This window comes from Talpa occidentalis, unplaced genomic scaffold (assembly GCF_014898055.3).
Source record: "Talpa occidentalis isolate TD23 unplaced genomic scaffold, MPIMG_talOcc4v2.1 talOcc4.16, whole genome shotgun sequence".
Taxonomy (NCBI): domain Eukaryota; kingdom Metazoa; phylum Chordata; class Mammalia; order Eulipotyphla; family Talpidae; genus Talpa; species Talpa occidentalis.
The window spans coordinates 2,576,544-2,604,300 of record NW_023601653.1 but is presented as its reverse complement, the minus strand read 5'-3'; the positions used below and the strand labels follow the sequence as shown (position 1 = coordinate 2,604,300).

Genomic DNA, 27,757 nt, shown 5'->3' with positions numbered 1-27,757 from the left:
GCCCCGGGCCCCCAGCAGTGCCACGGGGAGCAGAGGCACCTCTGGGGTGGGCACATCAGCTGTGCCATAATTTAAGTAGCAATGAATGGAAGAACAGGTGTATAAAAAATAGAACTGTACATAGCCTTTAAATTAAAAACCTCGAAATCTTCACTCAGGCCACGGCATGGAGGTTTTGTTCATTTAAGCTGGGGGGATGGGATTCGCCAGAGAGTAATCATCCGTGGAGCAGAAGCGGGGCGCCCACCACTGACCGGGGCGGGGGAGGGGCGGTCAAGGCCAAGCTCGCAGAGCCGCGGCGGGCAGGCGGCGGGCGGGCGGGCGGGCGGGGGCCTGGCGCCGCGGCTGCGCTCCGGCTCCATCTGCGCGTGGTCGGGGTGCCGAGTCCCGGGTGGAAAGACCCGCTCGCTGCCTTCAAGAGACACCATGGAGCCAAGAGCCGGGAACCAACATCTTTTGCAGGAAAAGTAGCGCGGGGCACTGGAGGTGGTGCTGCCCGGGCGGCGGTCAACGGGGCAGTGCCTGGGCCGCGGCCTCCGCCCCGCCGCAGCCAGCCGGGCCATCACTGGATGGCCTCCACGTAGTTCGCTGGGTACAGGCCAACCTGCCCGTTGTCCAAGCGTCCTTTGCACCAGCCCTGCTCATCCTCGTCCTCGATCTTGGTCAGCTGGTCCCCTGCAAGACAAAAGGCGGCGGCGTTGGCGAGCGGACAGGGGCAGCCTGGCCCCAGGAGTCAGAGCGCCACCTCCCTCCCGAGCCCGGCCCCGGCCCGCCCCGCATCTCTCCCTTGAGTGGGAGGCCGGCCCGCTCCCGGGGCCGAGGCCTGGACATCGCTCCCTAGATTGCGCTTTATGCTGTTTTTAAGCCGTGGCCTCCGCGAGGCGGAAAGCCACTTACCCTCACGCTGACCAGAGCCGGTGGCCCCCAGAGGCCACAGCAGCTGCCAGACACAGCAGAATTCAGCCTGCGGCCCGCGCCCCCGGGCCTTCCCAGGCCGGGACCTTCTCAGGAGCCGCCCTCGCCCTGCACCGTCCTTCCTCCCCTCCCCGAGCACCTGCGTCCAGAGTGCAGGTGGGGTGGGACCCGGCATGCCCGCCCCTGCGCCTGCCCGGGGCATCTGTCCTCCGACTTAAACCGACCCCTCCCGCATTCTGAGGTGGAGGCCGTCGCCAGGCCCAGGAGCCCCATGGCTCACTGGTAGGGTGCCTTGGCTCGTGTTTAGATGTGAAGGAACCGGGTGGCAGGGGAGGTGAGAGGAAGAGAGGGACAGCCCGAGCCCCAGTTCCTCCAGCGGTGGACCTGGGGTCTTGTGGGGACACCTCTTGGGGTGGACTCTGGGCACCACGGCCACGTGGGGAGTGACCTTGGCCCCCAGCTCAGACCTTCTTGGGAGCAGGGAGCTGCAGGCGGGGTCCACCGGGCACAGCCTGTCTGTCTGGGTCCAGTCTGCAGCTTTGCGGTTCCTGCGGGGCCCTGCTCTGCGCCCTCAGCCGCCCGCCCCAGGGGCGAGGCCCCTGTGATGGCCCCTGGGTCCAGGGTCAGGGGACAGCCGGTTGGCCTGTCGAGTGCGGAGCGGAGGAGGCTGAAGGACACTGCATCCTGCCACCTCCAAAAGCCAGAGAGCAGGTGATGGAGGTCAAGTGGGGGTTTTCTCACAGGTGTAGCCTAAGCTGTGACTTCCTTCACCTCGAAACACAGATAAAGCACACTCACTGCACCACGGGAGGTTCCAGTGCCAGCAGCTGTGCCCGGGCAGGGCCGGGCAGCCCCCAGGCAGGTGCTAGGGGCTTCGGGGAGGGCAGTGCCAAGGAAGGAAGCCGCCACACAAGTCTCCTGAGTTCTGAGACTGCTTTTCAAACTGAGGGTTGCACCCACTTTGGTGAATTGCCACCAGGTCAAAAAAGAAAAGAAAAAAGGGATAGAAAATCTCGGCACAAAGCAGCTCACATAGTCAGGACACAGACTGTTCTAGAAAACGTGGATTCCAGCCTGGCCGCACGGCGTTTATGGCGGGTGCCACACAGCACGCGGCAGGGAGAGAGCTGGGGACGCGGCTGGGGCAGGACTGCGTGGGGCCCGGGGCTCACGGGGCTCTGCCCTGGGCTGCCTTGCCAGCTGGGGCAGGACTGGTCTGGGGGTGCTGATCCCACAGCACTGAGGGAGCCGGCGGTGCTGGAGGTCAGCAGCTGCTGCCCAGTGCCTGCTGTGCCCAGGCCTCAGCCCTGCAGGGGCGGCACCTGGCCTAAGGCACAGGGCACCGCTGCACTTTGGCGTTGAGCTCCTGCTGCTTTGGAATTCAGGGAGACCCCCACAGGGGCAACACCGGACTGAAAAGAGGCCTCGCAGCAGCCTGGAAGCCTCCGCCCTGGCATGCCAAGGGCCCACCTACCGGCCTTGAAGCTCAGCTCGTCGTGCTCCTGCCCTTCATAGTCGTAAAGGGCCCGCACCCGCACTTCGGTCCCCGAGGTGGTGTCCTCCTCAAAGGGGTTGGAGTCCCCATTGGCGTCCGCGGAGGAGAATGGGTTGTTGGACTCCTCGTCCGACCAGTCGGGGGCAAAGCTCTGGGTCTTCTCCTGGCTGCTCACGCTGCAAGAGAGGGGCGACGGGGCTCTGAGGACCCGGCCCTCACCAGGGGAAGCCGCAGGGGCCGCAGGGCTGGGGCGCCGCCCCCAGGGTGCAGTCTCGGCCCAGCCCGGCGCCTGCAAGCGGAGCTGCAGAGGTGGTGCAGGCCCGGACGAGGCTGACAGAGGACAGAAGACAAGCAGCCACAGGTTCCTAACTGGGGCCCTCCCCGCCGGAAAGAGAAGCCAGACTGTCCAACGGCTGGCCGCCGGGCCCCACCTGCGGGCCTCACGCATTGCTTTGAGCGCTGAGAGGCGAGACCCTGACCGAGAGAGAGAGAGCGCGCGAGGCAGGAGCCAGAGGGTAACGTGTGTTCACCCACTTTTTGGCCTTAATCTCCTCCTTCTCGCTGACGGTGCTCCCTGTGTCGTCCTCGTCCTCGAAGGGGTTGTAGCTGGACAGCGACTGTGCTGACCGTGCGGGGTTGCTCGGGATGCTAAGGTCACTACAGGGAGAGAGAGAGCTTTCAGGGGACCCCAGCTCGCTGGCCACGGGGGGCCTGGGGGCTCCCACTAGAGGGGCCCGGGGCCAGGCTCTGAGGGTCCATCCCTGCAGGACGGGGGCATCATCTGAGCAGACAGCTTGCGCCAGCAGAACACAGGGCCGCTGACCCCCGTAACGTGCCCAGAAGAAAACCCCAATTCCCTCCTCGTGACAGGGCTGGGGGTGGGGCCGGGCTGCTGGGGGGCACACGGGCTCTTCTGTGGCGCCCCCACCCTGTTCCCACCGCGGGGAGCTGGTTGCCGGGGAGGCTCGGAGGCCGGCTGATGAGCAGGAGTGGGCCTCAGTGCACCCCGTCCTCTGGCTACCCAGAGGACGCCCCAAGGTGGCACCCAAGCCTGCTGAGCTGCACTTTCTGGGAAGGAAAAAGACCGTTTCTGTGCTCCAGAGACAGAAGCCGTCTGCACAGCCACATCAACGCCTGCCGTGTGCCGGCCCAGGGGCACCGGAGCGACGCCTGACCCATGCCCAGCCTGCGGACACCAGCAGGCCCAGGAGGACGCAGTGGCTGTGGGAGCCTGAGGCAGTGTGACGGACGGAGGTGAGTGGCCTGGGAGCCCACGCCCGGTGGACGCACAGTGATGGCCCTAAGTCAGGGAGTGGCCGGTGCCACCTCTGCCTCCCTGCTGGCCACGCGGACGGATGCTCAGAGGGCACTGCCGAGGGGGCGGGGGGGGAAAGGTGGAAATGCCTCGGACCAGACGAGTGACCCTGAGTGGCCAGGAACTGCCTCGTCAGTTTTAGGCCTGGCGGGGTCACTGGACACTCCTCCGCCAGGCTTCTGACACCCCTCTATGGCACCCTGACCAACCCTCCCACCCTGGTGCTTCTTCCAGCGGACCCTGGGGAGCTGAGGCCAGCAGCTGAATTCGCACAGCAGCTGGGGCCACCCTCCCCACGCCCTGGATGGGGTCTGGAATGGGGTCACCCTTGCCACGCCCACCCCGTCACACCTGGCCTGACCCGGGGAACAGCATTTACCCAGCGCTAGTCCTTATCAAGCTGCCTGCCCAGCAGCTGAGTGAGGGTCATCTCTGCCCAGGGCACCCAGGGAGGGCTAGAGACAGGCCTCCAGAACCAGAGCTGAGCCCCCCAGCAAGGCAGCTCTTTGTGAGGTGAACAGTCACCCCATGGGGCAGCGGTGACGCCCATCTGTCCGGAGGCCTGAGGCCCTGGGCAGGTCTGGAGAAAGGACTCATCTTGTGCACTTTCCAGGAGGTTCTCGTGACCTTGGCGCCTCCTCTTTCATCCGACTTTGGTTCTAGCAGTAATGAGGTCAGAACTGACCCGCACTCTCAGCGAAGAGCTGACTTCAAAAGGGACATGCCCTGCCCCCCCGCCTGCCTGCGGTGCCAGCACACAGCACGGGAAGTAAGTCCAGCTCGACGGTGGCCTCCGCCGCCATGTGCACCCCTGGGACACATGGGCTCCACCCTCACTTGAAGCCTAAAGCACTTCTGAAGCTAAGACTGCCATGTGCACCCCTGGATCTTGCCGTGGCCCCCGCACCAGGTGGACGGTGCTCCCCGGCAAGACCCGCAGACCAGTGTCCAGCACAGCACCGGTCTCCAGAGCGTCTGCCATGGTGCCCACTGGGGTGTGACGCCCCTGCAGAGACCCGGGGGCCCTTGCCGCCGGCAGAGGAGCCCCGCCCACCTGCTAGACTTGCTCTGCAGAGCCTGGTCGCCCGTCTGGTTGATGCTGGTCAGGGTGACGCCGTCAGCGGCCTTCTTCTTCTCTCGCCGGCTGAGAGTTCGATTCAGGTCTGCGGACCACTCCTGCACCAGGGACCGAGGGAGAGAAACGGGAAGCTCATCGGTTTGAGGCCAGTCAGCATAAAACCCCAGCCAGTGAGCCAGGAACCTGCCCGGCACAGCCAGTGCCATTAGCTCGCTGCCTCCGCACTCCCTTCTCCCCGCTAGACCCCAGGCGGCTGACACCCCCTACTCTGACCCATCCTCACTGTGCCAGGCAGCGGCTCCTCAGGGGGCCAGGCGCCGGCACCAAGTCCAGCTCCAGCTGGTGGTGGCCCAGCACCCGGAGGGGGTTCTGACCCCCAGGGAGCCCCGAGCCTGGGCACGTGGCTCTGCCTGCTGGGCGCAGCCGGAGGCCTCCCCAAGTTCCCAAGCCTGTCAAGGTAGACCGAGCCGCCCCGCGGTGCCGAAGACTCTTCGTCTCTGTCCTAAACTGCCTCTGCTTTGGGGTGGGGGAGACCTGAGCGAGTCCGCCATGGGATCCCCGAAGGCTGGCACTCTTCCCCGCGCCTGGGCAGCTCACAGGAGCGGCACAGGGAATCGCCAGAGGCAGAAGGAGCAGGAAGGCGCTAGGACTTGGTCTCCCAGCACGGCGCGCGGCTGGCTGATGCCTGCTCCTTCCCGCCCACCCTGCCCTCCACCCAACGGCCAATTCACACGCGCCGTGACTGAGCCCACGCTCTGCTCGTGGGCAGCCACAGACGTTCGAGGCTAGAAGCCATCTCAGAACAGTCTAAGCTGGCAATTGGTCAGGTGAGGAAGAAAATGTGACTTGTCTGCACAGAGCCGGTGGCCAACGTGGGCCCAGATCCCGATCACCTGCTCGACGACCAACTGAAATAGGCTGCCTGGGAACTCAGCCCCCCAGGGAAGAGAGAATGTTGGTCAGTTCCAACCGGGTGGCTTCCGAGGCCCCCGGAGGGCAGCAGGGCCAGCTGGCCACAGCCGGGCACAGCAGGGCCGGCTGCAGCCGGCCGCGGGCTCCCAGCGCCGGGGGCAGCGCTCGCTGCCAGAACCAGGCTGGGGCCGCCGTCACAGCCACGCGGCTGGCCCACTGCACTCGGCAAGAGGCCTGGAACTCAGTCAGCTAGCCATCAAAGAGAAACTTACTTCATCCTCGTGGCATGGAAAATAAAAACAAAACATTTCATTAGAGAAAGTCAAGCACGATCCCCTAACAGCGCCAGAGGGGCCACATGCAGGCGCTGGTGCCAGCCCGCAGGCTCCGAGGACAGGGGCCCCCCTCAGGGGCCAGGGCAGCACTTTGCAGGAGATTCCCTGAGCCACTCCCGAGAGGCCCAGGGTGAAGTCCGGGCGGCGATCACCAGGCCCGAGGGGGAGCCTGCCTGCGCCCCACTGGGGAGGCGGGCGGGCGGGCGGGCACTTTCTCCTCCAGACCCACGCCCAGGGGAAAGCCCTGGGGCCTCCGCCCTGCCCCGGAGCCCTGGGGAAGGGGTCTGCTCCCAGCTGCTTGGGACTGAAGGGCCTCCAGACGGTGGGGGGGCTCGGCCGAGGGGCCCAGCTGCCAGCGGACCAGCTTCCTGAAAGCCGGGAAAGCGGCAGCTCCGGGTGAGGACGGACCACACCAGCCGAGGGCACCAGGAGGCTGCTGTGCGGTGGGCGGGGCCGGGGGCTGACAGCTGCAGCCTGCTGGGGCAGGGCCTGGGCTGCCGACCAGCTGCTGAGGAGATGGGCTTGTGCCATCCCCGTCCAACACAAGGGGGGGACCGCTGTGGGCAAAGGGCTTGCTTGGCACCCCACAGCTGCCAAGTGGGGAGGCAGGATGGGTGAGCCTGGGCTCTAGCCACCACCCGTCAGGGACCTCGGCCTGGGCTTCCCACGAGGCAGGAGACTGTTTTCCCTCAGAGAACAGGGGGCAGCGCTGGTAGCTGCTGCTGCCTTTGGAGGCCAGGGGGGACCTGGCGACCAGTCCTGGGGGCGAAAGACCCAATGCCCGGCTTTCACATTTTGCAATATAAAAATACTGGAAGGCTCAGACCCGTGAAAATGGGAAAAGAGGAACATGAACCTTGATCCCAAACGGGGTGGATTTGCTGGCTGACGTAAGAAGAATCCCCACTAAGAGAAGCCACACAGAGTCCCCGCCCCTGGCCCCGCACCAGAGGCTTCTGGGCTGGGGCCCTTGGCCTGCCAGGCTGCTGTGTGCCCGGCCACTCCCTCTGGCCATCCCGTGGGTGGGGCAGGGAACCAGGGGAGGGGGCTCTGGTTGTCCCCATGAAGGGCATGCCAATGGCCAACAAGTGACCGTGTCAAAGTCCCAAGTGAGAAGAGCATAATGACACCTTCACTGGAGAGTCTGAGGCCTGGGGTGAGGCCGGGCCCCCAGACTCTCAATGCGCCCCCCCCCACAGGCCACGAGGTCACAGTGCAGCGCCCTCACCTCAAACTGAGGCCAGTTCATGGACATGCCAGGCCCGTGGTTGGCGCGGAACCAGCGCAGGTCCTCCACTGCGTCGGCAGCCTTGATGCTCTGCTCCAGATCGCGGTAGATGTGCTTGTAGCTAATTAAGAGAGAAGCAAGACGCTGGGGAGGCGGGACAGTCACCCCGGGGTCCTGACACCAGCCCTGCTCGAAGGGGGGCCGTCTGCAGTGACAAGCACAGAGGGAAGAAGCAGCTCCACGGCTTGGAAGCCATACTGTGGCGGTCAGCAAATCAGCTTTAAATCAAAGCTGGTAGCAACAGCATTTGCCCACTTGGGGCACCGTCTGTTTCATTTAGTCAGGCCCAGAATCGTCCCTCCAAAGAAGCTGCATGATTTACATGCAGAGCGCAAGAGCGGAGAGGCAAGCCCGACTCGAGCAGAGCAAGCTGCGGCGGCCACGGGGCCCAGCTGCTCCTGGGGGTGCTTTCTGCCAGCAGTCAAGCCCACCCACCTGCCAGGAAGCGGCCGGTTGGGCAGGCGGGCTGTCCCTGGGGCCTGGTGCAGCCAGCTCTGATGCGTGCGCCTGGCACACATTTGCCCCTCGGGGCCTCAGGCTCCCCCTCCTAGAGGGGGCTTGGTGCTATCTGGGTGGGGAGCACTGTGTCCTCCACAAAGGCACACTGGGGTCTGACCAAAAGTCCAGTGTCTCAGAATGTGACCTTATCAGGAAACTGGGTGTCAGAGGACACCTTTTTATAGAAGGGGGAGGGTGGACACAGGCGCGCGCGGAAGGTGCCACGTGCATAGGGTTTGCCCACCCACCAAGGACACCAGGGCTGATGGCGCGGCTGGGAGGCAGGAGGACCCCTCCCGGGGGGCTGCAGCAACAGACCCCAAACTCTTGGCCTCCAGAGCGTGAGCGAGGACGTTTCTTGTGGCTTTAGTCCTCGCCACGTCTGCACCACCTGCTCCCAGGGGTGTGGAGCACCCAAGGGACAGAGCAGGCCAACCAGGACAACAGAGCGGGCATGGCGGCTGCTGCTGCCCCTGGCAGGTCACTCAGCAGCGCCCAGCCTCAGCTTCTCATCAACAAGATGGGGACAAGGCCCCTCTTTGCGAGACTGTCATAAGCTGCGGCACAAGGCGCGGCCTCCTGCGCCGTCCCATCCCTTCTGACTGTGCAGGACGAGGGGAAGTGACTCCCCACTGGCAAGCCCTGACCTGTGATGCATTTCCGAGAGGCTCTGCCGGGAGGACAGCGCAGCTAGCGCAGGCCTCTGCCCTGGCGAAGGCATCACAGGACCAGGGCAGGGGCGGGTGGAAGGAGAATCACTGCTTCCGGGTCGCAGTTCAGAACCAACCTCAGGGTCTGGCTGCCTGGCCTTAGACCAAGCGGCAGCCAGCTGCCCAAGGCGGGAGGGGCCTCACACAGGGTTTCACGCAAGACCCAGGGGCCGGTGCAGGCCTGGGGATGCCGGATGTACTCCCAGTTGATTCCAGCTGTGCTGGCTGCATTGGCTGAGCTGCAGCCCCCAGGGGGAGGCGCCCTTCCTGCCCAGACCAGAGGGCTGCACGGGGTGGGCAGAGTGTAGCAGCGTGACCAGTCAGCGGTCAGCAGCTCCAAGCTCCAGGCTATTGCCAGGCTGACCACCAGGCACAGGCAGGCTCAGCAGAAGGTCCTCCTGGCGTCATGGTCATAGCAGCGCAGAACCTGGCACCAGGGAGACTCCGCCAACGCCAGCCCCTGGTCTGGAGAGCAGCGACTGAGCTTCACTCAAAGGCAACTTGCCACTACCTGGAGCTGTGCTTTGTAGCGCAAAAGCCGCTCACCTGACCACGTTTGACAGGTCTAGGTGCTTCTGAACCTCCAGCAGGACTTCCCGGAAGAAGCGCAGCCGCTTCTCTTCAAACTGCTGGCACTGCTCGAACACCTGCTCCATGTTCTCCATGTACTGGGGGGTGCCCTGGTCCAGCTCCTTCAGGGACTTCTCGTACTTCTCCTTGGTCTGCAAGGAAAGCCGGGCTGGGTTCCTCTCCGCCCGGGCCCTGACGCCCTCTGGTGGGTAGAGGCGGGCAGGTTCTGCCTCCCGTGCTGCTGGCCCCGTGGGCAGCCAGACTGACTCATGGGGCAACCATCCTGAACAGTCACTTGGTGACTTGAAAGCAGCGGTGAGGAGAGGAGCACCCTGAATGGTCGCCTTCGTGCCCCTCAAGTCCAGCCCCGAGGACCCCCCCGCTCTGGTCCTGGAGAGCCCGGCCCTGTCTGGCTGTGGAATTGCTGGGAGACCCAGGCCCCACCCCTGGCCCCACCCTGCAGCGGCCAAGGCTCAGCCTGAGGCCACCTCCACAGCGACAGCACCCTCGGGAGGCCACCACTCACCTTCAGCACATCTTGCTTGCACTTTTCTACTTTGTCTTGCAGCTTCTTAAGCTGTTCCGGGTTGAGGGACGGGTCTGCTTTGCTGTTGGTCTCGCGCGATATGGCCAGCTTCTCCTCCTTGCAGGCTGCGTGGTAGGCCTTCTTTGCTGCTTCCACCTGCGGGAGAAGGTTCCGAATGCCACAGTCCTCACTGGAGGCGGCTGCAGAGAGCAGGGGAAGCGCTGGCCTGCCACGCCGAGGAGGGGCCGAGGAAGGGACGGCAGCGCAGCCGCTCAGTGCTGTTCCCGCCAGTTTCAACAGATGCTGGCTCGCCGGACATGGGCCGGAGCCTGCTCTGTGTCAAGCACCGTGCTGGGCACCGGGGCCCTGAACCAGGCAAAGAACTGGGCTTCTGCGGCGCTTACAGTCCGGTCAGGAGAGGCAACAAGAGGGAGCCAAGTTACAGAGTAGCTGTGGAGGCGAGAAGTGCCAAGGAGAAGAAAGCTGAGTGGCAGGGAGCACTCGGGCGGGGTTGGGCTGACAGATCGTGTAGAGAACAGTTGAAAGCCATCCAAGGTGACATGGAGCAAAAATGAAGATGTGGCTGTCTGAGGGAACAGCATGCCAGGGAGCTGGAACAGCGCATGCAGAGAACGTTCCAAAGGAGAAATCTACACGAGGTGGCGGTGTTCAGAGGCAGGGCCACAGCCACGTTTTCCAAACTCCCAGCGGCTGTTTTATACACACAGCGTGACTTACACACGCCCCCTTAGATACAGCTGTCTATTCAATAAACACTCCATTACTTGAGCCAGTCACAGATTTCATTCTAGAGAGAAGAGCTGGCAACAGTGAGACGACCCCCCTCGGGCCCCTCACGAAGGGGCCGGCAACAAGAGAAAGGAGATGTGGCCAAAGACAGAAAAGAAGGACGCCTAGTGCTGCCGCCCCAAGACAGGGGCCACCTGTCTTGGGGTGACTGAGGAGGAGGGGGGCAGAGCAGCTCCCGGGGAAAGCAGGTCGAGGGAGCGGGGTGGCAGCAGTGGCTCGTGTCCCCAGGAGGAGTGGCTGGCCTGGGTGTGAGGATCGCCTCCCCCAGCCAGCGCTGGCCAAGACTCAGTGATTTCCGTTGCTGCGTTTAGAAAGTGAGTATCAGTATCGTTTGCAGGTTTGAGCCAGGAGCCTGTGTCAGAGGCTAACCCGTTCGAGGGCCTAAAGGGACTTTGGTCAGCCTGCCTAGTGGTGATCCCCGGGGCTCGGGGAAGCACTGTCAGCGGGTAAGAGCCTGGGTTCTGAGCTTTACTACGGCGGGTGGTTCGGGCCTGTTTCCACGACTGTAAAACGGGTTGGCTAAGGGCCCAACGTCTGAGCGCACACAAAGCACCCCAGGCTGGGCACCTGGGCCTGTGGCTTCCAGCCTTTCTCTGCCAGCCATGGCATCCTGTGCCCGCAGCAGCAACAGGGGCGCCTGGGAGTTCAGGGGGACCAGCAGCCGGGCCTGCAGGCCAGGCAGGGAGCCTGCCCCTGCAAGAGGGACTGACTCACCTCCTTCAGCTTCTTGGCCCAGGGCTTCTGTGCCTTCCGGAAGCCGTCCTCAGCCTCTTTGGTCTCCTTAAAGCTGCCCATCATCTGCTTGTGAAAAGCGTCCTTCTGCCAGTTCTTGATCTTCTCGAAGTCCTCATTCATCAGCGAGGCCTTCACCTCCAGGTGCAGCTCGCTCACCTTCTCCGCCTCGGACATGAAGGCCATCCAGGCCTTCTCCACCGTCCCATACTGTGGCCCTGCACAGAAGACAAGCTGGTGGGTTACTGGGCACGGGCCGTCTCTGGGAGCCCCTCCCTGTGGGGGTGGGAGGGGGCTCTGGCCAGCAGTCCAGCTGCTGGCTGGGAGTTGTCTCACCCCTGCTCTCTCCACAGCTGCCCCTTTCTCCAGCTTACGAGGGCCCTTGGAGGAGGATAGATATTTCTTTTTCATAAAATCACTGAATTGTTTAAAAACTCATCACGCCAGTCTTAATTTGCTTAAGGCTGATGGAGGAGGGGCCTTCTGAAGGGAGTGCTCCCCAGGCTGCTCAGAGCCCACCCTGCACCCCACCCCGCCCCCGCTGGGCAAAACATTCCCCTTCATTGGCTCCCAGGACAAGCCCTGTGCTGAGGGAGGAAGGAGAGCAGCTCTGGTCCAGATGGAAATCTCCAGAGTGTGCTGCGGGGGTGCCAGAGCCACTGCACTCTGTCCTCAGGAAGGAAGCCGGAACCCAGCCTGTCCTCCTGTTAAGGGGGGGCAGGGGTCTGGGCGGGGTAGGGGAGAGCCAGCCTGCTATTTAGGCTGAAAGCTGAGGGTGAAAACAGGAAGGCCAGGGCCTGTCCTCCAGCGCTCGCCAGGGATGGGCAGGAGCACCGTGGCGTGGGTGGAGGGGAAGAGGGAGAGACAGAACCCAGAGAGTTTAGCCAGGAGGCGTGCTCCGTGGGCCTGGTGCTGATGGCTGGCCCTGAGAGAGGGGCCTCGGGTGGGCAGAAACAAGATCTCCGCTCACCTACGAAGCTGACCCAGTCCCAGCTACTCCTCACCCCTGTGGGCCGCCCCTCCCTGGCCCCTGCTCCACACCAAGGCTCTGTGCTGAGCCCAGGGGCAAAACCTGCCCCTTACCCACTGTTAAAGGTAGACAGTGGAAGGCCTGCTGCGGCCTCCGGCCCTCCCAGCTGACTTGCCACCTGGCTGGGTTACAATGAACCGCCTCAGTAGGGGGCCAGGTGAGCAGGGCGGCAAAGCCTTCACCCAGCGGGCGTGATGGGAGCCTGGGCCCGTAAGGGGTGGGCAGACCGGCAGAAGGGCTGGGCACATGGCAAGGAGCAGAGGGGGAAGAGTCCCGGGCCCCAGAACTCCGAGGCGCACCCAGCCCCGCTCTGACCAGTGAGGAAGCAGGCCCAGCGCGGCCCCTACCCTTCTCCACCAGCTGCCTCCAGCGCCGCGCCCACTCGGTGAGCTGCTGCGCGTAGGCCTTCTCGATGCGCGCCCGCTCGTGCAGGCAGCTCATGAGGTCGCTGCACAGGCGGTGGCCGTCGTCGATGCGCTTCACGGTCCGCTTGTAGTTCCCGACCTAGGAGACAGAAGGCGCTGCGAGCTCGAAGCCGGCCCTGCCCCTTCCTGCCCCGGCTCCCCGCCCTGGAGCCCCACTGCAGAGCTCTCCTCTCAGTGAGTCTGGGGCTAACCCTCCCCTGGAGTCCCTCGGCCCCCAAGAGCCTGCTGGGTGGCACGGGGGTGGGGGGGTGCTGGAGAGGGGCAGCTCGGAGGAGCTGGAGCCCAGCCGTCCTGTTGTCCTGTCGGGGACCAGCGTGACGCAGGCAGCAGAGACAGCGGCTCTAGCAGGCAGCGGGTTTATTATTACAGGTGCCGGTAAGGACTGTTCCAACAGGTCACACCGGTTCCTGCTCCTCCTGCAGGTTTTGTGGCTGAAAACAGTCCAGAACTGCCTGAGGACGCTGGAGCATGTTCCAGGTCTGCTTTTACAACCGCCTTATCTTGGCCACCTCCTTGCTGCGGGACTCTGTGGCCACAGGCAACAGAAAGGCTGGAGGACTGGAAGCAGGAGCCCAGGTGGGCGAGAGGGAGTGAGCCGACCTGGCCCCGCTGACCCCACAGGCGCCATTAGCGGGGTCAACTGAGGCCGCAGGTGCGGGGGACGTCCAGCAGGGTGCCACGCCCGCTTACTTCATGCACCTTCCGGTTCACTTCCCCCTTCAGCCGGTGACCATCAGGCCCCTCTGGCCAGTCACCGGCTGACGACGACAACCAAGTCCCTGGCTGAAACCAGGGCCCAAGGGAGAAGGGAACCGGCCCTGAAGCACAGGCTCGCACACCCCACGCAGGGGCCTGAGGCACCAGAGAGCTGGGCCTCTTCCTGCCCAGGGTTCATCTGAGCGCGAGGAATCCAGCAGACTCTGGACCCCCCGCCCCAGGGCCCCTAGGGAGGTTCCGGCTGTCCTGACGCTGACTCAAGGCCCAGCGGAGCCGGGAGCAGCCAGGCCCTGGACAGTCTTACTTCCCGCACCTCAGGCCTGATGGGACATCAGCTTCTGACACTGTGCCCCGAGGAGGCTGGGCCCCCGCCCTTCCCCCCATGGCCTCCCACTGTCCCGCCACCCGGCAGGAGCTCAACAACGAGCAAACCGCAAAACCGTCAAGTGGCCGGAAGAAAACGCAAGCGCGTGTCTTTGTGACCTGGGAGGGCAGGACTCCTTAAACCAAATTTCAAAGGTAAAAACTATCAGGATGCTGAGGACATACGTACATGCGTGCACCCCCGTACACGAGCGCTGTGTCCACGCGTGTGCACATAGCATGTAAATACACTTTATCACATCAAACATCCAGAAACCACCACCGCAAAGCCCCGGAAGTCAGCACATGGAAGTGGAAAAGGCCCCCTGGGTGTGGACAGCAACCTCAGTGAGAACTGGGCGCTCGGGGCTTCGAGCTGCCCCCACTGGCGGGACCTGGGGGAAGGCCCCAGAGAGCAGCGAGGCCGCTCTCACCCCGCAGGGACCGGCGTACCCCAGGGAAATGTCACGTGTGGGGTAGAGTGGGCGGACGGGAGCCTCTGTGCCCCTGGTGGTGAAGACTGCGAACCCAGCGGGCAGAGCCAGGCAGCACCGCACCCCGAGGGCCCGGCAGTTTCAGTCCTGAGCTATGACCTTGCACGGCTGCTAAGGGGCCAGGCATGGAGGAGGCTGCTCCCCGGGAATGTGTGTGCGAGGTAGGGGCACACTGTCCTCCATGTGAGTAAGACGCTGCACACAAGCCCTGAAAGTTCACCAGGACATGTGTGCCCTCGCCGGGGCAGAGGGAAGAGGGGAGCCGGGATCAAAAGGGGGCGAGGAAGCCAGGGCGAGGTGGGTGCTGAGGCACAGGTCCGGTCCTACCTGCCCCGACTCCGGCTCCCTGGTAAAGCTCAGCTGGTCGTCCCCACCAAGGATTCCCTGACACCCGCCGTCCGTGCCAGCCCACCACGTGGGGCCACCAGCATCACCGGCGCTGGCAGGCAGGCGGCTCCAGGTGCCCACCATGGGCTCCTGCTGGCCGGTCCACAGAGGGGCCACCCGGGCCCTTCCAAACACACCCCCCATGGTGCTGGTGGCCTTGTGTGCATCGGCCTCCTGCCCATCTGGACACTGGCCTCCTGGCAACAGGTGCCAGGCACCAGGTGGGCAGCAGCAGCATCATAATGGGGCCTGTGGGTGCCTGCTGGGCAGCGGCTGATGCCCTGGGGGGGTCTCCTCATGGAGGTCCTGATAGTAGGCAGGTCAGTGCTCCCAGTTTACAAAGAAATTCAGGTTTGAAAAGGCAAAGTCATCCACAATCATGTAGGTGGAAGAGGCACAGCCCACCTTCCAGAACCTTCCTCAGGCTGAGAACAGAGAGGGCTAGAGTCCAGACTCAATGGGTGGCGGCCAGGTGGTGCCTTCCAACCAGCAGCCCCTCGGGTCCAGGGAGGTCAGAGCTCAAGGCTGTGGGTGGTTCAGGCCTGCTGTGGTCTCGCACCCCAAACCTGCAGGCTACTAGGGCCACTTGACAGAGAGTCGACTCAGATGCTCAAGCGCTTGAACACTCACCCCAAAGGCCCAAGCACCCAAGCTGCTCCCTCTCCACCTAGCAGAGGAAGCCCCAAGAGTGAGCCAGCGGCGTGAGCTTGTAACCCCTCTCCCTGTCCTATAACAAGCTGACCGGGGAGGAGAGGGCCCCCGGCCAGTCGCTGTCTCGTCCATGCTGGTGCGGTGCGGGGAGCTTGGTCTCCTCTCAGCCCGAAAGGCAGGCTTGGGTGAGCCTCTGGGAGGTTCTTGTCTCCTGTCATTGCACAGCTAAGAACCCAGCAGGAAGCCCAGGAGCCTGAGTCAATGAAGGGCTGAGACAACTGTGTGATGTGTTGGGCGTAAGCAGCCGCTCCACCTGCTGCCGCGCTCTCCTGGGCTGCTTCACTTTTCCAGAGCATTCTCCCTATCAACTGGGAATTAAGACGGGGCTGCCGGCCCCCCTGGAGGACAGGCGATAGGGCGTAGTGCCGGCCCCCCTGGAGGACAGGCGATAGGGCGTAGTGCTGGCCCCCCTGGAGGACAGGTGATAGGGCGTAGTGCCGGCCCCCCTGGAGGACAGGTGATAGGGCGTAGTGCCGGCCCCCCTGGAGGACAGGTGATAGGGTGTAGTGCCGGCCCCCCTGGAGGACAGGTGATAGGGTGTAGTGCCGGCCCCCCTGGAGGACAGGTGAAAGGCTGTAGCGCCAACCCCCATCAGGGGCAGCACTGGCCTGCTATCCCCACTGCACGCACAGGCACACACATGCAGCACTCAGCAACCCCAGGTCTGGCGACCGCCACTACCTCCATCTTTAGATTGGGAAACTGAGGCAGAGAAAATTAGTAACTTGTCCAAAGCCTCAACACAGAGTAGGTGGTGGGGGCAGGAGTCAACCCGTGCCACCTGGCAACAGCACGCTTGGCCCTGCCTCCCACCCCCACCAAGACCTGGCAGCATGAACCCTAGCAGGTGCAAGGCGGATGCCCATGACCTAGAAGCTGCCAGAGACGGTTCGGGCTCGGCGTGGAGAGGATCCAGAGCTGCCTCTGAAGCCCAGCCCCGTGGGTGCACGGAGGCTGCGCAGTCACCAGGCTCCAGGTGTCCTCGAGGGAGCGAGGCCTAACCTCCCGGTGGCCCACAGGTGGAGGCCGTCCTAACCCCAGCACGTCCGGGGACCTCCACATGCACCTGGTTTCATCACCACCCGCTTGGGCCGCGAGAAGGTCATGCCAGGGAGCCACTGCTGCCCAGGGGCTGGGACACATCCGTCACCATCCCTGTCCTGTCACTCTTCTGTGAAACTGCTTCTTGGGGCAGATGTGCCTCTCTGGTGACTGAGAGTCGCGCTCCAGCCTGGATGCCCACCAGCAAAGCTGCTAGCAGCCAAGGAGCCCGCATGCTCGGTGCCAGCCAGTTTGACTCTGCTCTCAAAGAAGCCAGCTCCTTGGGGCAAGGATTCAGCTGTCACAACCCCCGCCGGGGCCTCCCCAGGTGTGGAGAGCCTGCGTGCTCCAGCAACACTTCTAATAAAATGATGTCTTCAGCTGAAGGTCAATGACTCCCCCCCAAAATACAGGAAAGAAAACTTGATAGTTCTGAGCTCCTCACCCATCGTTTTAAAACGTGGGCATCTGTGGTCACTTGTGTTTATCAGACGATAGTCAGGTGGTATCTGACAAAAGGAAACGCCCGACCCACCGACGTTGACAGCAACCCCGGGCCAGCGCCTCATGTCTCCCGCTGCCCAAGCCCCTGCCCGTGTGAGGAAGGGGCCTGTGTCCTCATCTCGGTCTGGCAGCCTCCCTCAAAGGCCAGAACCATCCCCCCTTTATAGACAAAGACCCCGAGGCTCAGGTCAGGCAAGCAGCCCTCACGGGGCCACCCAGCTAGTAAAGTGGAGCCAGGGCGGGACCCAGGGCTCTCCACCTGGGAAGCCAGGGCTCGAAGGCCACAACTGCCAAGAAAGTTCCAGGGCTTTAGCTACCAGGACAAAACTTGATTAATAATGGACTTTCCTTTGACCAACAGCAGGCAGAAGGAAGAAGCGGGGTGCAAGAAAAGTGACTCCCAAAAAAGTTTTAAAACTCATCAAATCACTCAAGGGGGCGGGAGCCTGCCACCGCACGGACGGCCGGGCACGGGGACAAGCGCCACACAGCCCGCTCCGCGTGGCCGCTGCCTGTCCCGGATGATGCCCATCATGGCCGTGCGAAAGCGACAGCACCTCTGGCCAGGCGCGGCCTTAGCCCGAACAGACACTCCGACCTCAAGGAACCTCGCCGTCCCCAGCAGGGGAGCTCCCTGCCCTCGCCGACCGCCCAGCCGACCTGCTGGCCCCACACGCCTGCCCGCTTCCGGGGTACACGCATCTCAGCCTGCAATCCCTGTCCCCCAAAACGAGAGCCTGCCGAGCCCCACAGGCCTGGTGGCCATGCTCACCAGGAGGGGGCAGGGCTTACCTCCCAGAAGCTGTCGCTGGACACCTCCACGCCGACAGAGTCATCGTAGGTGACAGACATCTCGGCCCCGGAGCAGGCGCGTGGAGCGCTCGCGCCCAGGGGTCAGCTCCAGATGCTTGAGAGCCGCAGACCGGCCTGGAGAAGAGAAACAGATTGTTGCGCGTTTTAACTCCCAAGGCACGAAAGCAAGTCCCTTCCACCTCCGCCGCGGCCTTCGGCAGAGAGCAGCTCCTTCAGGGAGTGCCGGGCGCAGGCATGTGCGCGTTGGGTGTGTGCACACGCACGTGTTTCACAAAGTGAAAACTCTCAACCGCTACGGAAGAGCTCCCAGGGCTTTCTGAAGAACAGTTTGTGGTCTCAGATGGACAGATTGACACGAAACCATCTTCCCCATCCCTGGGGAAGGGCAGAGACCATGAGGGAGAACCAGGAGCGGGCAGAGCACCCGTGGCTGGGCCCAGCAGTGCGGCACCCACCTGCCGGAGTGATGCATTTTTATTGCTTACAGCTGAGAAGCTGAAGGCCCGCGAACTTGCTCGAGGTTATGAAGTAGTGATAAATGGCGAGGTCAAGACTCAAAACCAAGTTCTGTGCTTCCAAATTCAAGTTCATTCCACTGCCCCGTGTCACGCGTGGTCAGCCCTGACGCTGTGAAAGGCTCAGGAGGCGAGGATGCGCCCGTCCCCCCAGGGCAGGGGGCAGCTGGGCATGAGCACAGGCAGACGGGCTCTGCCTAAGTGCACGGAGAGGGGTCAGGGCCACGGCAGGTCACAGGAGGCCAAGGACCTGTCTCTGCCCTAAAGATGCACGTCTGGGAATGACACGAGGAACATCCTCCTCCGGGAGCACTCGGCACGCTCATTCCCGGCCGGGATCTGATGGCCACGTGGGACCCACACCCCCACCCCAGCCCCTCCGGTGCCAAGACGGCCAGGCTCCAGCTGGAAAGATCTGGAAACGCGTGTGTCAGCCTTGAATTGGAAAAAGGGAGCACCTGTCACTCTCCGGCTGCTCTTGGGAGCCTCGGTCGCGTACTAAAGACCTACTTAAACCTCGGGAAGACGCACGGCCCAGAAACTGGACCCACTTCTTTCCTTTCAGCACAGCGCTGAGTGAGCTCCGTTAACTCCCAACCACGAGCACAGGGGTGTGGGGTCCGGAGCTCTTCTGCCCCGCGGCCCTCTGCCTCCTGGCACACGCGCCACAGGCACCACCACACCGAGACGGCTCTGGTGGTCTGACCTGGTGGCAGAAAATGGCCCCTGAATTCACCTTTGGGAAGGTAGCAGGTGCTGAGCCACTCCTGCCTCCTCCCCAACGCCACAGGAAAAGCAAAGACAAGACCACCCATCCCAGGCACTTCCTGTGACTTTGTGGGGAGCAGTGGACTCTCTGAGGAAAGCGAAGGGCTGGGTTGAGAGAAAGTCACCCCCAAAACACCAGGCAGGAGTGAGCCTAGGGCAGGAGCCCCATGCCTAGAGCTGAGAAAGCAGAGTTGGGGGAGGGGGGAATTTTTAAACTTCACTGGGACCCTTCAGGTCCAGACCCCCTTAGGGAGGCCACCTGGGGCCAGACTCGCCTCAGAGGGCAGTTCCTGCCCAGGGATCAGCTCCCCAAGCCCTCAGCACAACACCCCCCCCCCCACCACACACACACACACACACACGGCTCTTCAACCAGAACAACTTCCATTCTGAACTGATTTCTGGGGAAAACAGACACTTGAGGGAAGAAAATGGAAATTCTAGTAAATTCTGATAAGAACCCTCAGAGAGTCAAGGGTTAGCCTAGCATAAAACAAGACCAGGATGCTGTGAAAAGGAGCTATCGGGAAAGAACACACCTGCTTCCTAATTTTTAGGACTTTACTGCCATTTTAACGCACGGTCTGCGTAAGGAACCACAGGGTTAGCGGCGGTGACCTGGATGACAAACCACAGCCATCACGCTCACAAACGCAGGAACCAAAACAGAGGTGAGGGGCAGGAAGGCCACGCCAGAGGTCCCGCGGGCTGGGGCGCAGGGTGGGGGGTCCTGGGGCTGCAAGCCCTTTGCGCATCTCATTGACTCCACAGCGGTGGCCCCGTGCTGCACCCAGCAGGCGCTCGACAGAAAACAGCCCTTCCCTCCTCTTTCTGCTGCTCTGGGAGGGCGTGGTGACCACTGTGGGCTCTCTGGTCATCAGGGGAGCACAGGGCAGCCCCCCAGGGTGCCTCCCCTGGGAGACCTGAACACGCCTGTGGCACGAGGGCAGGACAGGCACATGCTTTGATCTGAGCGCAAAGACGCACCCCTGCTGAAACCCTCACGCCACCCCCACCCGGACAGGCACACAGTGGGTGCTTGACGGGTGTCTGAGAGGCTCTGGGCAGGAGTCTGGCACTCAGGAATGACCCCGGCAGGGGTGTGGCTCCGGATCTTGGTCTGGCTGCTCTGCACTGACTAAGCACTTGGAGCTGCGCCTAGAATAGCGCAGAGTCAGAGGTCAGGGAGGCGCCGAGGGTGCCCTGGGCCTGATGGTGACCGGCACAACCTTCTTCCCCCCCCCTGCACCTGATAACAGGTATCAGGAAAACAACAGGTACAAATTACACAAGCACCTCTCGCCCCCCTTAATGTCCTTAATTTGTTCCAAAAAGAGAAGCCAGAACAGGTCTTTAGGCCAAAGGCTGTTTCTGTGAAACAAGAACATTCTGCATGACAGCAGCGGGCAGCAAAGCTCTCCAGTCCACTCAACGCACAAGGCAGCGCGGGGAGGTAGGCCCCACCGACTCGCCCTCCCACCCGGCCCCTCGGGGCTGCCCGAGTCCTGGCCAGGGGCACCACACCAAAGGCCCCGGTTGTGATCCTGGGCGGGAGGCTCTTTGCTAACTGGAAACCACCACAGCTTCTTCTAAGCCACAGCCTGGGCCCGAGTGAGGGGAGAGTCTGCCCCAAAGTGTCCACCACTCTTTCTACAAACAGCCCTGTGGGCACCTGCCTCGTGCCGGGCACGCCTCGGAGCCCCGGGGATGGCACGGCGACAGGCAGAGGCAGCCGCTGCTGGGCTGGGGCCGGCCGGCTGTGACGTGAACACCCTGCCGAGGACAGAAGGCGCTGGACGATGCTAGGAACAGTGGGGGGGGGAGGGCTGGGCGGCAGCAGGTGGCTGGCCGTGGGCATAAGCTGGGAACAGCAAAGTTCGGCCCGTCCGCCTCCAGCAGCTGCCTTGCAGCCTGGGGCTCCCGGAGGAAGGGCGGCGCCCCAGGAGCGCCCATGACTCACTCTCCCATCTGGGCTGCTGGCTCGGAAGTTCATGTCTCTGGTGCTGCCAGATGTGCCTGCAGCCAATCAGGCGTGCGCGCGGCGATCCCCGCTCGGCCATGCGGCGCCTGACATGGTCTCATCCACCTCTCGACATGTGAGCTTCTTCACAAAAGAGAATCACCCGTCCTTTGACCCCGCTGCTTCTGCTCGAATGTTGCTCTAAAGACAAGCCCACCCGAGGTAACTTGCTACGGTGCAGGCTTCAACGTGACAGACACGAGACGCGCTGAAAACCTCGTCACGGCCACAGGGAGTCCACAGCGCGCTGGCCCCGGGGCACAGCCAGCCACAGGTCTAGCGTGCAGACGCCCGACGAGCCCCCCGCGTGGGCACCATGGGCAGCAGCACAGAGCACAGTCTGATCCCATGGGCACGAAAGAAGCCGCTGGGACTCCAGGGCCAGGGCCAGCATGGGGATGGCCCTCAGCCTCGGCCTTGCCAGGGCAGGGGTGAGGAACTTGCATTTCACTCTGTAACCCTCTAAGCTACCTGACCTTCTGGGCGATCAGCATGGAAGACCTTTAGAACACAAAGCAAGTCAACAAAAATCCCCCACTTGAGTCAACATTTCTTTCTCAACATAGTGGCCTTTCAAAACTCAAGCCTGGCCTCAGCGCCCCCCCACACTCTGTCTCTTGCAGAGTGCAGCCCCCTGCCCACCCACCTCCCCGCCACCCTGCCTCCCCCAAACACATCCTGGCCTCCTCTCTCCCCACCACGCCCCAGGCCCTGCTGGTGGCGGCACCCCCAGGCACCCCACACTGCTCTCTGCCCACAGGCCCCCCCCACAGGGAGCCCAGGCCAACTCGGCAAGAGGCCAGCGGGGGCCACGGCCGGCAGGTCTGACCCTTCCCCGCCCTCTCAGGGAGAGAAGGCCTCTGCTTTCCTTTCCTCCTGAGAACGCCTGTCCTTCGCCTGTCCTTCCAGTGTTAACGTCGTCGTTCACCTGATTGTTTCCTTCGCTCATTGTCCGGGCCCCCTCCCCCCGGCGAGCTCCGGGCAGGCAGTGTTCTGATCTGTTTTGTTCACTTCCACAGTCCCAGTTCCGGGATCCGACACATCACCGTCACCTCCTAAAAATTTGCAGGATGAATGATTCAAGATAAGTTGAGCTGGACGGTGTGGGTAATTCTGACCGGCAGAGTCTGTCGGTGCCCAGATGGCGCACATGTGGGGCACTTAGGGGAAGATGTTTTCACCCTGGAGGTTTGAAATCTTCCATAAACACAACTGCACACGTTTAACGGAGCCACACGTGGGTTTGGCACCCGGCAGGGAGGATGTGGGGCTGAGTCCCACCCACCATCCGCCACCAGCCACACGGGAAGCCCCTCTGCCACTCAGGACCCCCCAGGGCAGGGCCCCCCCAGCTCCTGGCTGCTGTCTCCAGCTTCCACTCCATCTGTCTTGTCTGTCCCGTCAGCCCCTGTGAGAAAATTGGGGTCCCCTGCTTCTCTCTGGTCTCCAAGGCTCCAGCATGGTGGGGGCTCCGGGGACAGGGCCTGGGCAGGAAGGCTTTTGCTTTAAGAGTCCGAACAGCGGGCACAGTGTGCTTTGTTTCCAGTGATCTCATTCGGAAAAGCGAACATTCCTCAAAGGAAGAGATAGAGATCAGCATGTAACGCGACTTAACCCAGGGACACTGTGCAGCGGTGACTTCAACAACAGGGAGCAGCTGCACCCCGAAGCTCGTCCTGGGCAGAGCTCATGCTCGTAGGCCCCGCCCCGGGGGGCAGAGAGGGAGGGTCCTGCAGATGCCCCATCAGGCGGGCAGTGCAGCCCAACACGCTCACAGGTGCTGCCAAAGATTCAAAAACTAGCCCCGCTGGGCAGACACGCTTGTGGTGGCCATTGAAACCGGCCACTCCCAGGCCCTCCCCGCTGGACACAGTCATCTCACCGAAAACAAACAGGCTCAGACCCTGAATCACAGTCTGAGGCACGACAGGGCCCTGCTCTTCCTCCCACAGAACAAATCATCTCGGAGTAGAAGTCTGGAGTGATTTAACAGTAACGCTGATTTCTCAGTCTTAACAAATGTACAAGTAATATAAAAAAAAGGAAAAAAAAAATCTTTTAAACAGGCCAGCCCCGAGGACGTGGAGAAAAAGGATCCTCTCACCCACTGGTGGGAATGCGCCCTGGTCCAGCCTCTGCGGAAGGCTGTATGGAGCATCCTTAACACGCTAAAAATGCGTCTACCATAGGACCCAGAGATTCCACTCCTGAGAATCTACGCCAAGGACACAGAAACACTAATTCGAAGGGAAAACTGCACTCCGTGCTAATGACAGCGCTAGTTACAACAGCCAGGATGCGGAAACCACCCAAATTCCCCGAAGCAGACGGACGGATCAAGGAGACGTGGGCCAGAGCCACCGTGGAATACTACTCAGCGATCAAAAAAAGATAAACTCATGCCGTTTGCGACAACGTGGAAGGAGCTGGAAGGGGTCATGCTAAGTCAAGAAGTCAGAAGGAAAAAGGAAATATCGACGGTCTCGTGTCTAGAGGGAACACAGGGAAACCGAACCCAGGAACAGGAAAAAGACAAAACTTGCAGGCAAACCACAGCCCCGCGCAGGGGAGGGCGGACAGGAGCCAAAACCGGGAGGGCCGCGCGCAGGGCTGGGGTGGGTGCCAGGCTCGGGGGAGAATCGCAGGGTCCACACGGGGAGAGTCAGGTACTGTACAGAAATGAACAATGATGTAAGAAAAATGAATGAATGAAAAATAACTAAATAAAAAGAGGCAGACAGGCCAGCCCGGGGACGCTCGTCCACAGGGGGAACACGGGCCTCGGGCCGCCGCAGGCACCGTGCACGGGGCTGGAGAGACGCCCGCCTGGGCTGCTTCAGCCCGACCCGCCTGCCAAGGCGGGAACCATTTTCCATCCAAATGTCAATTCTTCCGGCCAGCGGTGGTCACGCCAGGCAGGGGTCACGCCAGGGCTCTCCGCGCCCGGGCTCTGTCCACCACCCCCGGGTCCTCCCTGCTTCTCTGGTGAACCTGAGGCGCTCCAGGAGGTGAGACAGCACCCGCAACACTGCCCACGAGTAAGGAGTGGGCTCTCGGAAAGGGGAGGCCGCGGCTGTGGGGGGGACAAGTGGCCCTCGCCAGAGCTCTGGGTGTGTCACTGGCAGGTACAGAAATCAAGTCGGTGACCGATTTTTAAGGAATTGAAAGGTGAAACTCCTCTGCGTGGTAAGGACTCAGCGTTCAGGACTCACGCGGCCCACCCTGCCTGGAGCTGTGCCCCAGGAGACAGTGTGAACGTCTGCACACAGTGAGCCCCCGAGAGGCAGGAGTGGGGTTTACCAGTCCTATCCCGTCTAGGAATCACTGGGTTCACCTTGCCAGAAACCCCATCTTTTAAAGAAAAATACACACAGATAGTCACACCCCCCCCCCCCCCCCCCCAATAAACAAAACCAGTAAAGCTCCACTGAGCATCGCTCAGCATGGAGGATTCAGACCTCACCTGTTACTCTGACAAAGGGCCTCCGAGGTGCGTGCGTCCGCGTGGCCTTCCCGGCTACCGAGCCTTGGCCTCCCATCTGGGCCCCACAGCCCCCCGCGGGGCACTCACTGCAGCCCAAGTCCAGGCCTGAGCTCACGCTCGGGGCTCGCTGGCAAGCTTGAGAGGAGAGTTACCCACCTCCCAGGCCCACTCTTGCCGCCTGCGGCCTCCAAGAGAGGCCTCACCCGCAGGCCCCGGCCCCTCTCTTCACACTGCTCCTCCTCCCTGAACAGCCTCCCAGATGACCGTCCAGACCCCAACCACCTGACCGTCCCCTGTGCCCAGTAAAACGAAGCCTCGAGGCCTGGCCTCCCGAGGGCCCCTCCTCACTCACAGGACTGCCTGGCCCTGTGTGTCTGCACCGCAGGGACCAGGGCCCTCGGGGCAGGGGCCTCGAATGTGTGTTTTCAGATCCCGTTCTCTCATGCATTAGCTGAACTGAATGTGAAAGTCTTTCTTTCTTGACCACGAGCTGACGGGAACCTGGACTGTGCTCAGCAGGATGAAGGAAGTCTGCCCCCCAACCCCGGGCACCCCTCCGGCTCCGGGGCAGAGGAGACACAGGCCAGTCGGTGTGTGTGTGGGGGGACCTCCCAGGATTCAGACTGCCAGACAGCAGGCCCCGTGGCCACCCTGAAACAGGAACAGCCAGGGAGGAGGGAGGAACCGGGCTCATATCCTACACAAAGGCCCCATGGGGTTTCCACTTGGTGAGTCCTCAGAACTTGCAGCTCTTTGCTGGCCAGGCTGAGAATTATTTTACATGCTATTAATAGTTGCGTGTCTTAATTGACAGGATCATGGGGAGACCATTGAGGCCCTATTGTTACTCACAAGCAGGGTGTATTCACACTCACAGGCTCTCTGATCACAGGCATGCGAGTGGAATAACTAAAATTTAAACAAAAATTTAATGTTCCCTAAGGAACCCCAAAGACTCAGTAAAACAAGCGAGCCCCACGGTTGCTTCCAACGTCCAGGCTGCACAGGCAGCCTTCTCGGACATTTAGATTCTGTCTCTTCCCCACCCCAAGCCCATCTCACAGTCATGCCCTCGCCTCCCACTTCGTACATCCTGCCACAGGCCACCCGCGGCCTGCCTGGCCTCTCCCCCTCTTTGCTCTGGCCACACGGACCTTCCCCTGCTTTCTCCAACACACCAAGCTCATCCCTGCCTCTGAGCCTTTGCTCATGCTGGCCCCTCTCTCGAAAACACTCTCCCCTGAGAGCCTCACCAGCTGTCTCACACCCTTGGGCCCCTGCCCAGAGGTCCCCAAAGGAGCCTGCTGACCAGCCCTTGCCCGAGCACCACCAGCCTTAGTCTACCAAAGATCCATCCTTTTTTCCTTCTTTAAAATAAAAATCATGACCTGATTTTTTTTTAACCCACGTCCTGTCTGCTTCCCTCTCCAGACAGTAAGCTCCACGGGGCATCTCGCTCACAACGGGTCCCCCCAACTTTTACCCCAAGGGACAGGCACATACCGGGATCTTTGCCTAAGAAAGAAAAGCAGTGACTGGGTAAAGGAAAAGCTCATGGATTCTGATAAGACACTGTTGTTAGCGATTTCATTCATTCAAGAAATACTGGCATTTGTTGAATTTCACAGAGGGGAGAAAAGACTAGTTTCTGAGATGATTCACCGCACATGTGTCCTGAGCTAAGAGCAAATCTTAATTTTCAGTGATTCTTAGAAAGTCAGCTCGTCTGCCGTGGTCAGCTCACACCTCCCCCAGGAGGGCTTCCCCCCTGGGGCCTCCCGCAGCTGGAAAGGGATCCTCTGAATCAAGGGAGCGATTGCGCTGGGAGCTGAAAGGGGGCCGCAGCATACTTTAAATTCTGGAAGAACGGGAAGTGCGAGCCCACCGAGCCAGCACCGTGCCCCCTGGAGACCCTGGAAACACTCGGCAGGATCAGCCCCAAACACCAGCCCAGACCCTAGGCTGACCGCTTACTGCGGCAGGGGAAAGCCTGCTCTCCCCGAAGACTGCAGAAGGCCAAAGACTCGGGGTGATTGGAAACTCTACAGCTTCCGGCTGCTCTGGGACTTTCTGGAAGCGCTGAACAACCATGAAAGAAATACACATTCCTCAAAGCAATGAGATGCAGGAAAGTGTCTCCAAGAATCACCCCGGACGGCAGGAAGAGGGCGAGAGGAACTTCCAGTGACTGCCAGGGCCAGCGCCGTTCACCTTTAGACTGCGGATTCTTGAAACCAGGACCTGCTCCCAGGGGCGTGTCCACCAAGCCCACAAGCAAGTGAATAAATAAATAAGAGCGAAGAGAACAAACACAGCTCAGGACCAAGGAGAACCGGGTCTGGACCGGATGCCCCAGGCCAGCCCCCTGCAGACTCGGCCATGCGAACGCGTGGGGCCTGCCGGGACTCCAAGAGATGCCAGGGGCCCCTGCTCAGGCCACACCTGCCCACCACTGCATTGTCTCTCACAGAGACGAGCCCCTTTTTTCCAGGATCCACCAGCGGGAAGAACAACTAACTTTCCCAGTTTGGAGGAAAATGCTACTATCCTTGGATGCGTGCATGAGGAACTCTGCGCCCGAGGACCTGAGGACTTGGCTGTGCCGCGGGGCGTGTGAAAGCATGAACAAGCAGATTTGAGGAAACATCCTGGCGCCATGGCAACAGGAACCCAACAAAGTGCAGTTGCACACAACAGTTCAAAAGTAAACCGGACACTAAAATACCCACAAAAAGCTACAATGACTCACTGTTCTCCCCCAACACTTCAAGAACAGCCAGTTCTTTGACGCTCTGACAGACTTTTTCCCCACTGGAGAAACTGAGACAAAGAACCTAAAAAGCAGCTTTGAAATTCTCTCTCGTTTCACCAGCAAGTTGATCTGAGGAGATGCGACATGCCTGGAGTTCAGAGTTTAGAGTCTGGAAACGACCTTCATGTGGCGAGAACTGTTTGATGCTTTCCCTGAAAGCCCACCTGAAGGTCCAAGCAGGCCGGCCCGGCGTGTGCCACGCTGAGGCTCAAGCTCCGGTCAGGGGCGAAGACAGCACCACCTCCACCGCGAGCCGCCTTCCCTTGCCCCGCACAAACGGCCGCTCGTCCACCTGCCCCACGACCTGTGGGGACACGCCGTGACCTCACAATCTCGTCTGCAGTAGGAAGCACCAGAAATGCGCCTGGGAAGGAGCTTTGCCACCAGTGGGTAAACATTTGTCAACAAAGTCACTGCTTTAAACTTGACCTAGTGTGGCCTGTTGTTTTAATCTTTCGCAACATAAATTATTCATGGAGTTTGAAAGTC

At 61.8% G+C, this 27,757-nt stretch overlaps 1 protein-coding gene and 1 long non-coding RNA gene across 7 annotated transcripts; one reads left to right on the top strand and one right to left on the bottom strand.

Annotated features, from left to right (window-relative positions):
- Positions 1–336: 336 nt before the first annotated feature.
- On the bottom strand, positions 337–17,792 carry PACSIN2 (protein kinase C and casein kinase substrate in neurons 2). Of its 2 annotated transcripts, none has more exons than XM_037513421.2 (10): positions 17,649–17,792; positions 12,562–12,718; positions 11,167–11,402; positions 9,643–9,798; positions 9,093–9,268; positions 7,279–7,399; positions 4,780–4,901; positions 2,945–3,067; positions 2,390–2,586; positions 337–675 (listed from the first exon to the last, which is right to left on the bottom strand). In XM_037513421.2, the coding sequence occupies exons 1-10, from the start codon at positions 17,706–17,708 to the stop codon at positions 563–565; spliced, it is 1,461 nt and encodes a 486-aa protein (XP_037369318.1). In that variant the 5' UTR covers positions 17,709–17,792; the 3' UTR covers positions 337–562. The 2 variants fall into 2 exon arrangements, with proteins under 2 accessions (XP_037369318.1, XP_037369317.1); XM_037513420.2 differs by lacking the exon at positions 17,649–17,792 and adding an exon at positions 14,541–14,798.
- LOC119247179 (uncharacterized) lies at positions 14,851–27,757 on the top strand. Of its 5 annotated transcripts, XR_008552106.1 has the most exons (6): positions 14,851–14,920; positions 19,510–19,623; positions 20,288–20,405; positions 24,098–24,240; positions 24,908–25,046; positions 25,888–27,757. It is a non-coding gene; the product is annotated as an uncharacterized LOC119247179 (long non-coding RNA). The 5 variants fall into 5 exon arrangements; XR_005125653.2 differs by lacking the exon at positions 20,288–20,405 and having other exon boundaries at positions 24,947–25,046; XR_005125651.2 differs by lacking the exon at positions 20,288–20,405.